At 34.6% G+C, this 12,683-nt stretch overlaps 1 protein-coding gene across 1 annotated transcript in view; it reads right to left on the reverse strand.

The window, feature by feature from the left end:
* Positions 1 to 12,683, reverse strand: part of CSPP1 (centrosome and spindle pole associated protein 1) — a 174,568-nt gene that overhangs the window by 75,245 nt on the left and 86,640 nt on the right. The window contains exons 14-15 of the mRNA XM_080801138.1: positions 10,185 to 10,306; positions 9,753 to 9,831 (exon numbers count right to left, since the gene is read on the reverse strand). Of these exons, the coding sequence (XP_080657264.1) occupies positions 9,753 to 9,831; positions 10,185 to 10,306 (201 nt within the window). The remainder of the gene's footprint in view (positions 1 to 9,752; positions 9,832 to 10,184; positions 10,307 to 12,683) is intronic.

A 12,683-nucleotide genomic window follows, 5' to 3' on the forward strand; every position in this document is an offset into this window, starting at 1 on the left:
AGATGTAATTTGTGTGACAACAATGGCATCAAGGAAAAGGGAAGGAAAAATGGAGAAAAAACTTTTTACTATTTTAAATTAATATTGACCTAAACTCAGTTCTTTTAAATTAACACAGTAATTTTAATCTGTCACAAAAACAAAAAAGCCCACAAAAATAATAACTAAAAGAGAATTAAAAAGGAATGCTATAAAATATTTAATATAAGGGCACCTGGGTGGCTCAGGTGGTTAAGCATCTTTTTTTTTTTTTTTTTAAGATTTTATTTATTTATTTGTTAGAGCGAAAGAGAGAGAGTGCACAAGCAGGGGGAGCAACAGGCAGAGGGAGAAGCAGAAACAGCCTCCCTGCTGAGTAAGGAGCCCGATGTGGGACTCAATCCCAGAACCCTGGGATCATGACCCAAGCTGAAGGCAGACGTCCAACCAAGTGAGCCACCCAGGCATCCCAGCATCTAACTCTTTAATGTGTCCTGCATCAGCATCAGGCTCTGTGCTCAATGGGGAGTCTGCTTCTCTCTCTTCCTTTCCCTCTCCCCTTCCCTGGTTGGCAGGTGCATGCACATGCTCTCTAAATCAACCAACCAACCAATCAATAAAATCTTTTAAAAAATATTTAACATAAAAGAAGGCATTAATAGAGGAAAAGAAAAACAAAAAAGAGTTGTTTTTTTTAAAAGTAAAATAGCTGACAAAAATCCTATCTTAATAAGAATTGCACTATACATAAATTTAGGCAGAAGCCAGCAGAAAAAGGTGGGCCAGGGGACAAGGCGGGGGGAGGGGAGATAGAGGGAAACAACCAGGACGCAAAAGTATGCTGTCTGCAGAGACAGATTTTAGACTCAAATACACAAATAAATTGAGGGTAAGACATGGAAAATCATATAGCATGCAAGCTAAAAAAAACAAAACAAAACAAAACAAACAAACAAAAAACAAGAGTAGCAAATTTATAACAGAAAAATACACTTTAGGAGCCATTAGTAGACACAAAAAAGAATCTCTTATGTTGTTAAAGGGTCAACTTAACATTAAGACATAATAAACATACATGTACATAACTACAGAGACTCAGCATATAAAAAGCAAAAACAGAAGAGAACAGAGAAATCAAAAATAATAGAGACTTCAATACTTCACTTCTAATAATAGATAGGACAACTGAACAACTACATAGAAGATCAACAAGGAAATACAGAAAATAATACTACAAGCCAACTAAATCTAAGACACACTGATGGAATAATCCACTCAACAACAGGGTAATACACACTCTTCTCAAGTGTATACAGAATTCTCCAGCACAGACCATATGTAGGTTATATGTAGGTTATAAAACAAGCCTCACTAAATTTAAAAGGACTGAAGTCATACAAAGTATATTCTCCAACTGCAACAGAATTATACCACAAGTGAGTAAGAAAAGAAAATTTGAGAAATTCACAAATTTGTGGAAATTTTTTTTAGATTTTATTTATTTATTTGACAGAGAGATAGTGAGAGCAGAGGAAGTGGGAGAAGGAGAAGCAGGCTTCCTGTGGAGCAGGAAGCCTGATGTGGGGCTCGATCCCAGGACCCTGGGATCATGACCCGAGCCGAAGGCAGACGCTTAACGACTGAGCCACCCAGGTACCCCAATTTTGTGGAAATTAAACAACACACTCTAAAGTAACCAACAGATCAATGAAGAAATCAAAGGAGAAATTGGACATAAGGGACAATCCTCTCAGATCTTCAAAACCCTTAAAGGGCTCAGCCTGACAGAAACTTGGGGCCAACATCTCACCTGATGTCTGGTCCCTCTTCTCCCCCTGGGAAAGTGAATAAACACTGTCCTACTTATGGCTTTACTATCTGTGCAATTCTTTGTCACCCACATCACCAGGCCACCTTAACATTTTGGTGGCCCTATATATGAGGACTGGACACTGCTTACCATGATCCATCTCAACCAGATCTCCTTGTTAACCAATATTAAGTGAGTCAAAATTTTCATTTTTAAGAGGACTCTGTGAGATCTTGAGCATTAGGAATTATTACTAAGTGTTGGCTGATTTCCCATGGCAGGATCAAGGCCCCAGTACTGGGCTCAGTCAACAATCAGTGTATCGACCATTGGAGGGACACCTCTTCTGGGCCCTTCCACAGTCTTGGGACCATCAATCCCTTCCTCTTACAGGGGACCTTGAGTTTGGGCGATACCCCTTTTCTCTTGGGCTTGGTACTGGTCAAGGTTTCATCTTCTTCTTGGGATGCTTGGTCAAGATGTCTCCCTTCATGCTTTTTCCCTTTGTTCTAGTCTTCGAAATCTCCTTTCTCCTTTTCCTAGATTTCCAGATAGTCAATATCATGTCTACCCTTCTTAAGGAAGTGGAAAATACTCTGAGGTGAATGAAAATAAAGAAACAACATACAAAATGTCAGGGATGCAGCTAAAATAGTACTCAGAGGAAAATTTATATTTATATACACTAAAAAAGATACCAGATCAATAACCTAACCTACCACCTTCAAAAACTAGAAAATTTAAAAGCAAACTGAAACCAAAGTAAGCAAAATGAATGAAACAAAAAGATCAGAGAAGAAATAAATGAAATGGAAATTAGAAGCACAAGAGAAAAAAATCAGCTAAATCAACAGTTAATTCTTTAAAAAGATCAACAAAATTGACATAAGTTCAGCTAGAATGACCAAAAAAAAAAAAAAAAAAAAAGACTAAAATTACTGAATTCAGGAAAAAAAGAAAGAGTATCACTACTGACCTTATAAAAATTAGAAAGACTGTAAGAGAATACTATGAACAACACTATCCCAACAAATTAGATCATCTTGATGATGGAGATAAATTCATAGAAAGATACAAACTACCAAAACAGACACAAGAAAAAGTTAAATAAACTGATATCAGGTAAAGACACTGAATTAGTAAAATAAAAAAATAAAAAATAAAAAATAAAAAACTACCCACAAAGGAAAGACAAGAGCCAATTAATTTCCTGGTAAATTCTACCACAATGAAAGAATTAACAACAATCTTTCACAAACCCAAACAGAAAATGGAGGAACACTTTCAACTAACTCTATCAGGCTAGTACCATCCTGATACCAAAATCAGACATGAACAGGCACCTGGGTGGCTCAGTCAGTGAAACACCCAAGTCTTGGGTTTCAGCTTGGGTCGTGATCTCAGAGTTGTGGGACTGGGCCCCCCACTGGACTCCACTCTCAGCTCACAGTCTGCTTGAGATTCTTCCTCCCTCCTTCTTCTCTCTTCCCCCCACTCGTCTACTCTCTCTCAAATAAATAAAAAATTTTTTTCAAAATCGGACACGAAAACAAAACCAAAGAATAATATCACTCATAAATATGGAGGCAAAAGTCCTCAACCAAAAATTAGCAAACTGAATAATCCAGAAACACATAATAAGGAATAGTACTTTATAACCAAGTGGGATTTATCACATGAATTCAAGGTTGATTTACTATCTGAAACTAATTAATATAATACACCATATTAATAGAATAAAGAACAAAAACCTCTGAAGCATCTCATTAAATGCAGAAAAACCATCTGGCAAAATTCAATTTCTAATTTAGAAATATGTTGAAATATGTTAAAATTCTAAATACTATTTATGATCAAAACAATCAACAAAGAATAAAAGGAAACTTCATCAAGCTGATAAAGGCAACTACAAAAAACCTGTAACTAACATCATACTTAATGATTATAAATGCCTTCCACTTAAGATCAAAATAAGATAAAGATACCCAGTCTCATAAGATCTATTCAACATTGTACTGAAGGTTGTAAGCAAGACAATTAATGAAGAAAAAGAAATAAAAGGTGTAAGAAGGAAAGGAAGAAATAAAATTATCTTCATTTACTGATGACATAATCATGCATACAGAAAATGCTAAGAAATCCACTAAAAACTGTTAAGAGTTCAGCAAAGTTGCAGGATACAAGATCAATACACAAAATTCAATTGTATTTCTACAAACTACCATGAATAATATGGAAATGAAATTAAGAGAACAATTCCATTCACAACACCAAAGAGTATTAAATACCTTGGAATAAATTAAACAGAAGTTAAATAATCTAAAACTTACAAAACATTGTTGAAAGAAATTTAAAAACCCCAAATAATTTTAAAGACATTCCACATTCATGGATTGGAGACTTAATATTGTTAAAATATAAGACTAAACCATAAGGAAATAGAAAGTCTGGAAAGACCTATAATTAGTAAGGAAATTGAATCATTAATCAAAAATTTCCTGACAGAGTAAAGCCACAGACCTGATGGCTTCAATGGTAAAGTCTACCAAATACTTAAAAGAAAAACTAACATCAATCCTTCTCAAACTTTTCCAAAACCTTGAAGAGGAGGGAAGACAACCTAGCACATGCTGAGAAGCCTGCTTTACCCTTATATCCAAACCAGACAAAGATGCTACAAGAAAATTACAGACCAATATTGCTTGTGTTCACTGATGTAAAAATCCTCAACAAATACTAGCAAGCTAAATTTAAAAGCCTATTAAAAGAATTAAACACCATGGTCAAGGGAGGATTTATTCCTGGAATACAAGGATGGCTAATATATAAAAATCAATCAGTACTATATACCACATTAACAGAATGGAAAAAAAAAAAACATATGATCACCTCAACTGATGCTGAAAAAGAATAATAGAATTCAACAATCTTTCTTAATAAGAAAACTACCTCAACATAAATACCATATTTAAGAGACAGAAAGCTTTTCCTCGAAGTTCGGAAACAAGGCAAAAGCACCCATTTTCTCTACTTTTATTGAACATAGTATAGGAAGCTCTAGCCAGAGCAATTAGGATAGAAAAATAAGTAAAAGGCATCGAAATTGGAATATAAGAAGTAAATTTCTGTTCGTTGATGACATGACCTTATACACAGAGAACTCTAAATCCCCCACATTAAAAAAATACCTGTTAGTAAAACAAATTCAGCAATGGTAGGATACAAAGTTAACACAAAAATCAGTTGCACGTCTATACACAAACAATGAATAATCTGAAAAGGAAATTACAAAAACAATTCCACTTATAATAGCATCAAAGAGAACAGAATATTTGATGCAATATAATAGCATCAAAGAAAACAGCGGTGAAAGACTTGTACATACACTGAAAACTATAAAACATTGCTGAGAGAAATTAAGACAATAAATGGAAATGTACCCCATTCATGGATTAGAAGAGTTAATACTGCTAAGATGTCAATACTACCCAAAGTGATGCACACATTCAATGCAAGCCTTATCTAAAACTCCATGATATTTTTTGCAGAAGAGACACCTTTACTTTTATTTTCTCAAGGGACCTCAAATAGCCAAAAAATTTTTGAAAAAGAACAAGCTACAGGACTCATACTTCCTGATTTTAAAACCTACCACAAAGCTACAGTAATCAAAACAGCATGGTACTGGCATATAAAGAGACATATATAACAAATGAATAGAGCTCAGAACTAAATGCATGCCTGCAAAATAAAATAATTTTTGCAAGGGTGCCATGAACATACAATAGGAAAAGTGCAGTCTTTTCAACAAATGATGCTAAGAAAATGATAGTCACATGTGAAAAATGAAGCTGGGCCTTAATAACGCTTCATACCAAATGGATCAAAATCCTCAATGTAAGGCCAAAAACTATAAAACTCTTAGGAGAAAACATAGGGCAAAAGCTTAACAATTTGGGGGCGCCTGGGTGGCTCAGTGGGTTAAGCCTCTGCCTTCAGCTCGGGTCATGATCCCATGGTCCTGGGATCAAGCCCCACATCAGGCTCCCTGCTCAATGGGGAGCCTGCTTCTTCCCCTCTCTCTCTGCCTGCCTCTCTGCCTACTTGTGATCTCTGTCTGTCAAATAAATAAATAAAATCTTAAAAAAAAAATGCTTCAGTTTGGTTTTGATAATTTCTTGGATGGGACACCAGAGACACAGCCGAAAAAGAAAAAAAGAGGCAAATAAAACTTCATGAAGATTAAAATTTTGTGTGCATTGACAGTGTTGCTAGGTACTATCAACAAAGTAAAAAGGCAACACAAAGAATGGGGGGAAATATTTGCAAATCATTTATCTGATAAGGAATTAATATCCACAAAAAAAGAGAACTCAAGATTCATCAACCAAAAAACCAAACCACCCAATTAAAAAATGAACTATGACTTGAACAGACATTTCTCCACAGACAGACAAATGGTCAATAAGCACATGAAACTTCAGTCAACAACAGTAATTGTAAGGAAATGCAAATTAAAATCACAATGAGATAACAATTCATATCCATTAGCATGGCTCTTATCAAATAAAAATAACAAGTATTGGTGAGGAGGTGGAGAAACTGGAACCCTCATGTACAGTTGATGGGAATGAAAAATAGTACTGCTGCAGTGGAACACAGTATGATGGTTACCTGATAGGTCATTACCATATGAGCCAGCAATTCCACTTCTGGGTATATACTTTAAAGAGCCAAAAGCGAAGTCTAGAAGACATACTTGTATACCCATGTTCACAGCTGCATATTTGCAACAGCAAAACATGGAAGCAACCCAAGTGCCTATCGATGGATGAATGGATAAGCAAAATGTGGTATCTACATATGAGGAAGTATTATTCAGCCTTAAAAAGGAAGGAAATTCTGACTTATGCCACAACATGGGTTAACCTTGAAGCATTATAAGTAAAATAAGCCAGACACAAAAAGATGAATTACATATGACTTGACTTCTATGAGGCATCTAAAGTATTTGAAATGACAGAGACAGAAAGGGGCAGAAGGAGGGGGAAATAAGGAGATGTTGTTTAACAGGTATAGAGCCAGTTTTATAAGATGAAAAGAGTTCTAGAAACAGGTGGTGGTGATGGTTGCACAACAATATGAATGTACTTAATACCATTGAACTACACACTTAAAATGCTCAAAATAGTAAATTTTATGTTATGTGTGTTTTACCACAATAAAGAAATTGAAAAAAAATTAAGGTAATACTGAGCAGGTCTGCAGATTCCATGTAATGTCTACCAAAAATCTCAACTGACTTTTTGCATAAATTGGCAAGCTTATCCTAAAATTTACATTGAAATGCAAAGGACCTGCAGCAGCCAAAGCAATCCTGGAAAAGAAAAACAAATTTGGAGAACTCACACTTCCCCAATTTCAAAACTTATTACAGCTCCTGGCATAAGGATAAACACACAGATCAATGGAATAGAATACAGAATCCCAGAAACAGAATCACAAAAATATGTCCAGTGGATTTTGACAAAGATGCAAAAGTAATCCAACAGAGGAAAAATAATCTTATTAACAAATAATGCTGGGCACCACTAGACACCCATGGGGGGGTGGGGGGGAACCAAAACCTTCAATCTAGGACTCACATCTTAACTAAAAATTAACTCAAAATGGATCATGGACATAAATGAAAAACTATAGAACTTTTAGGGAAAGGGGAAAAAAAAACAAAACAGAGAAAATCCTTGGGATCTAGGCCTAGAGAAAGAATACTAGATTTGACACTGAAAATACAATCCATAAAAGGAAAAACTGTAAATTCGGCTTGATCAAAATTTAGAAGTTTTGCTCTATGCAACACACTACTCAAAGGATAAAGACAAGTTTTAGACTGACAGAAAATACTTGCATACCAGATATCTGACAAAGAACTAGTATATAGAATATATCAAGAACCCTCAAAAACTCAATAGTTTAAAAAAAAAAACAAACTCCAATTTAAAATGTGTAAAAAATGGGGCGCCTGGCTGTCTCAGTCAGTAGAGCATGCAACTCTTGATCTCAGGGTTGTGAATTCAAGCCCCATCGTGGGCATGCAGACTACTTAAAAAAATAAATAAGTAAAATAAAATGTGTAAAAAATATCAAGAGACATTTCATCAAACATATGGCAAATAAATACATGAAAAGATGTTAAGCATCATCACTATCAGAGAAACGTAAATTAAAACCCCAATGATGTATCATTACACACCTATCAAAGTGGCATAAACAAAAGTCATGACACCAAATGCTGGTAAAGATGTAAAGAAACCAGATTCTGGATACACTGCCAATACAAATGTGAAATGGTACAGTCTCTATGAAAAGTTTGGCAGTTTCTCATAAAGTTATAACTACCATATAACCCAACAATAACACTCCGGACCAATTATCCTAAAGAACTAAAGGCTATGTTCAAAACCTGTACACGAATATTTACAGCAGCTTTATTCATACTAACTTAAATGTCCTTCAATGATGAAATGTTTAAACTGTGGTACAAACATACAATGAAATGTTATTTAGCGGTAAGAATAAACAATTTATACATTCAACAACTGGATGAATCCCAAGGGAATTATGCTGATTTTAAAGAGTCAACTCCAAAAGGTTACATATATGATTCCATGTTTACGTAGCACTTTTTAAATGGTATTAAAGAAATGGAGAACAGATTGGGGCGCCTGGGTGGCTCAGTCCTTAAGGGTCTGCCTTCGGCTCAGGTCATGGTCCCAGGGTCCTGGGATCAAGCCCCACATCGGGCTCCCTGCTCAGGAGGAAGCCTGCTTCTCTCTCTCCCACTGCCCCTACTTCTGCTCCCTCTCTAGCTGTGACTCTCTCTGTCAAATAAATAAATAAAATCTTTTAAAAAATAAATTAATTAATTTAAAAAAAAAAAAGAAATGGAGAACAGATTAGTTGTTCCTAGTGCCTATGAAGGGAGTAGGGGCAGGAAGGAACTAGATATGGCTGAAAGGGCATGATAATGGATCCTTGTGATGATGGTAATGTTCTGTATCTTGAATATATCCAATGTCATATATTTGGACTATGTCACTGTACCACAATTCTGCAAGATCTTAGCATTACAAACTGGGTAAAGGGAATACAAGATGTCTCTATATTATTTCTTATAATTACATCATGGGAATCTATAATTATCTCTAGTAAAAAGTTTAATTTTAAATAATAATGCTATAAAGTATACTTATTTACATGGAAAAGATGTTTATATTTTTAATTTTAAAAGGTTACAGAACAATATATACAATATAAGATAATTTTGGCGTATGTTGTGTATATGATTTTGTGACTAAATAAGACTTCCTGAATGCTCAGTTAGATGCACCTATCACTGGATGGGGATTTTAGGTGATTTCAATTTTTTCATATGCTTTTTCTATTCTTTTTTTTTTTTTTTAAGATTTTATTTATTTATTTGACAGACAGAGATCACAAGTAGGCAGAGAGGCAGGCAGAGAGAGATAGGAGGAAGCAGGCTCCCTGAGGAGCAGAGAGCCAGATGGGGGGCTCCATCCCAGGACTCTGGGATCATGACCTGAGCCAAAAGCAGAGGCTTTAACCCACTGAGCCACCCAGGTGCCCCATGCTTTTTCTATTCTTATTTCTCAATATGTATGCATAACTTTTCTAATGTTGAAAATAAGGTTTCCCTCAATTTTTAAAAGTACTTTCTATGAAACATTTTTTAATTTTTTTTAATTTTTTAAAATACTTTTAATTTTTTAAAAGTTTCTTAAAGTTTCTAAAAAAGTTTTTTAAATGTTTCTATGAAACATTGACTTAAAAGCAATACTTTGAATATACTGGTTATGCAATAATTGACAGTTAAGTTAGATTTGTTCTGAAAGAAAAAACAATAGATTCTAATGGAAGACAAATTACTATTTTAATAACTTACATAATAGGCTGTGCTGCCTGGTGGGTGACAGGAGCACTAACATAAGCTGTAGGCTGTACTCCCATCATTCCTGAACCATCTTAAAAGAAAACAAACACATTTATTTCAGAGTACCCATTTATTAACACTTTATTCCTAAAGAAAAAGTCACACACTGAATATTACCCAAGGGAAAAATTTCGTATTTCCTTCTCAGGAGTTAGCAAAGAACATTGCAAGAAACCACAAAATAGACATTTCTTAAAGTTGAATAAAAAACAAGGAACTGAAATAAAGCTGAGTTTTAAAATAGGGCATTTTTAAGTCAATAAATATGAATATCTGAATTAAGTAAAGCTGTGGTTTTTCAACTTATTTATTTTTGCTTACAAAAAAAAATAATTTTCCTAACTGAATCACTAGCAAAAAATATTTAGCCTATAGATAACTTACAATAAGCAAGACTGGGATCCAAATTATTCCTGGCCCCATAAAAGTAGTATGCATCATCATAAGGAGTCCGATAGTTAGTAGCTATAGGTGGCAGTAGGGGAGGAGGAGGCAGAGGTGCAATCCTGTATCAAAAGAAAATTGGAAAAATTTTCTCATATTTCATTGCAACTTTTTAAAATCAAGACATAATTCTTTTGCACAATTTTATTGAAAACCTAATTGTTGCTTTAGAAAAGACCACCATCTTGCTTTAATCTCTTATCAAAAATTAGGATTCAAAAAGCAAAATATACTACCACGTCTCAGAATTTAAGTTATAACACTTACATAAGACAAAAACTTTGAATAACAATTCATTTCTAATTAGTCACTCTATGCCAGTATTGAACAAACATGGTCCCTCAAAGTAATACAGAAATAAATAGGCATTACAGCCCAGCATGTAAGTTAAACAATACAGATACACAGTGCTGTAGGAATATAGAACAGGGACATTCAAATCACATAGGGGAGAGGAGGAAAGAAGTAAGGCTTTCTAGAAAAGACAATGCTTCTGCCATGTTGCTAGAGTCACAAAGAGAAGGATAACTCAGGAAGAAAAGGCAAATAGGTATATTTATTTTTATTTGACAGAGAGATCACAAGTAGACAGAGAGGCAGGCAGAGAGAGAGGGGGAAGCAGGCTCCCCGCTGAGCAGAGAGCCCGATGCGGGGCTCGATCCCAGGACCCTGGGACCACGACCCGAGCTGAAGGCAGAGGCTTTAACCCACTGAGCCACCCAGGCGCCCGCAAATAGGTATAAATGGGATTATAAACGGTTCCATTTGACTGGGGGGAAAGAATGTATTTTTTAATTCTAAAATAATTTATTGTTCTTTCAAAGGAAGTCATATACAATGTGAAAGAGAAGCCACTTAACAGTGAAGTCTGGACATAATATTTTGTCTTTCATAAACTTTTAAAAACCTCTATTTCTGCACTTCATTGCTGCTTAGGAAACATCTCTCTATTTGCACCAAGGCAATACTTTCTAACAGTAAAAATGGAAAAGGCAAATTCCTTTAGATGACCAGAAAGAGAAAAGGAGAAAAGGAGGCATCCTGGAATGGAATGTCTTCCTTTTTTTTTTGGAATGTCTTTTCTTTTGAGTGTATCTTAACAGATTATCCCTTGATGAATACTTCAAAAACAATTCTGAAGAGCTAAGAAGGCATTCAAGTTCTCTCCAGTTATTAATATTTTTCACACTTACTGGCCACTCAGTGTGTCTAACCTCACTATCCTCACTGCATAGGTACGTCAACAAAGCAGTCGAGAAACTGCTATGAAAGGGAAATGTCAACATCATTATATCTTAAATTTGTATAGAGATATATACAGAATCTGATCTTTACAACAGCTCTGGAAGTTTAGGTAAGAAAAAAAAGACTATTATTTCACTTGTACAAATGAGAAAACTGAAGTTTTATAAAGGTGTAGTATTCCCAAAATTGCAGACAGCGGAGCCAACCATTTTAATCCCTAAACCATTGTGGAGACCATCATACTATGCTCTGTAATTTTGATCCCACCTAGTGTTTTGAGTCAGGAAGTCATTAGATGAAACAAACAAAACATTTAATAAACACAGTACACACAGTGCTACAATTTGTTAGTTGTAAATAAAAGACTAAGTTCTACTGAAAGAAAGTATAGCACAGAAAATATAGTCTTTTATTTACAACTAACAAATTGTAGCACTCTGTGTACTGTGTTTATTAGATGTTTTGTTTGTTTCATCTAATGACTTCCTGACTCAAAACACTAGGTGGGATCAAAATTATACAGCACAGAAAATATCAATGTTAAAAAAGAAAACCACTTAATTAAACACTCTCCTATAATTAATACATTATTAGTAAGCAAAAAAACAAGCTCAAATCCTACTAAGGGAAAAAAGCACCGTCCAGAAAAATACCAATGTTCACAAGAAAATTTTCTTTATGTACAGTCTCATATAGCATTATGCCTTTCATCTATAAAAATCAAATCCTTACCCTAATGCCTAAGTTATAGGTTTTATAATCTCAACACTTTTTATTTCATATATTTGAGTTGCATAGCCTGTAAGTAATTGCAGAGAAAGAGTTGAAGGAAACAGAAGCCAAAATAAAGTAATATATACAAAAGAACCACATGAGAAAATTTTTTTCCGCTTAAACTGAAAGAAGTAATCAGTGTTTGCCAAGTGGAAATTATAAAATGGAAGAAAATGTATAGCTTTTGTATGTTAAAACTTTTTAATAACAGATATTCCAAAATGCAACCTAAAACTAAATACTAAATGCAGTTAGTTACACAGTCTAAAACTATTAAAGCATCTTTAAACAGTAAAAGAATGTTTTAAGGATTTCCCTTGTTTTTATAAGAGAAAGACTAACAACACAAATTTCAAGAGAAATTCTTTCACAGAAGCTATTAATCATACAAAAATCTCTGAAGGACCACTTTATCTGCTT

Source organism: Martes martes (genome assembly GCF_963455335.1).
Source record: "Martes martes genome assembly, chromosome: 4".
Taxonomy (NCBI): domain Eukaryota; kingdom Metazoa; phylum Chordata; class Mammalia; order Carnivora; family Mustelidae; genus Martes; species Martes martes.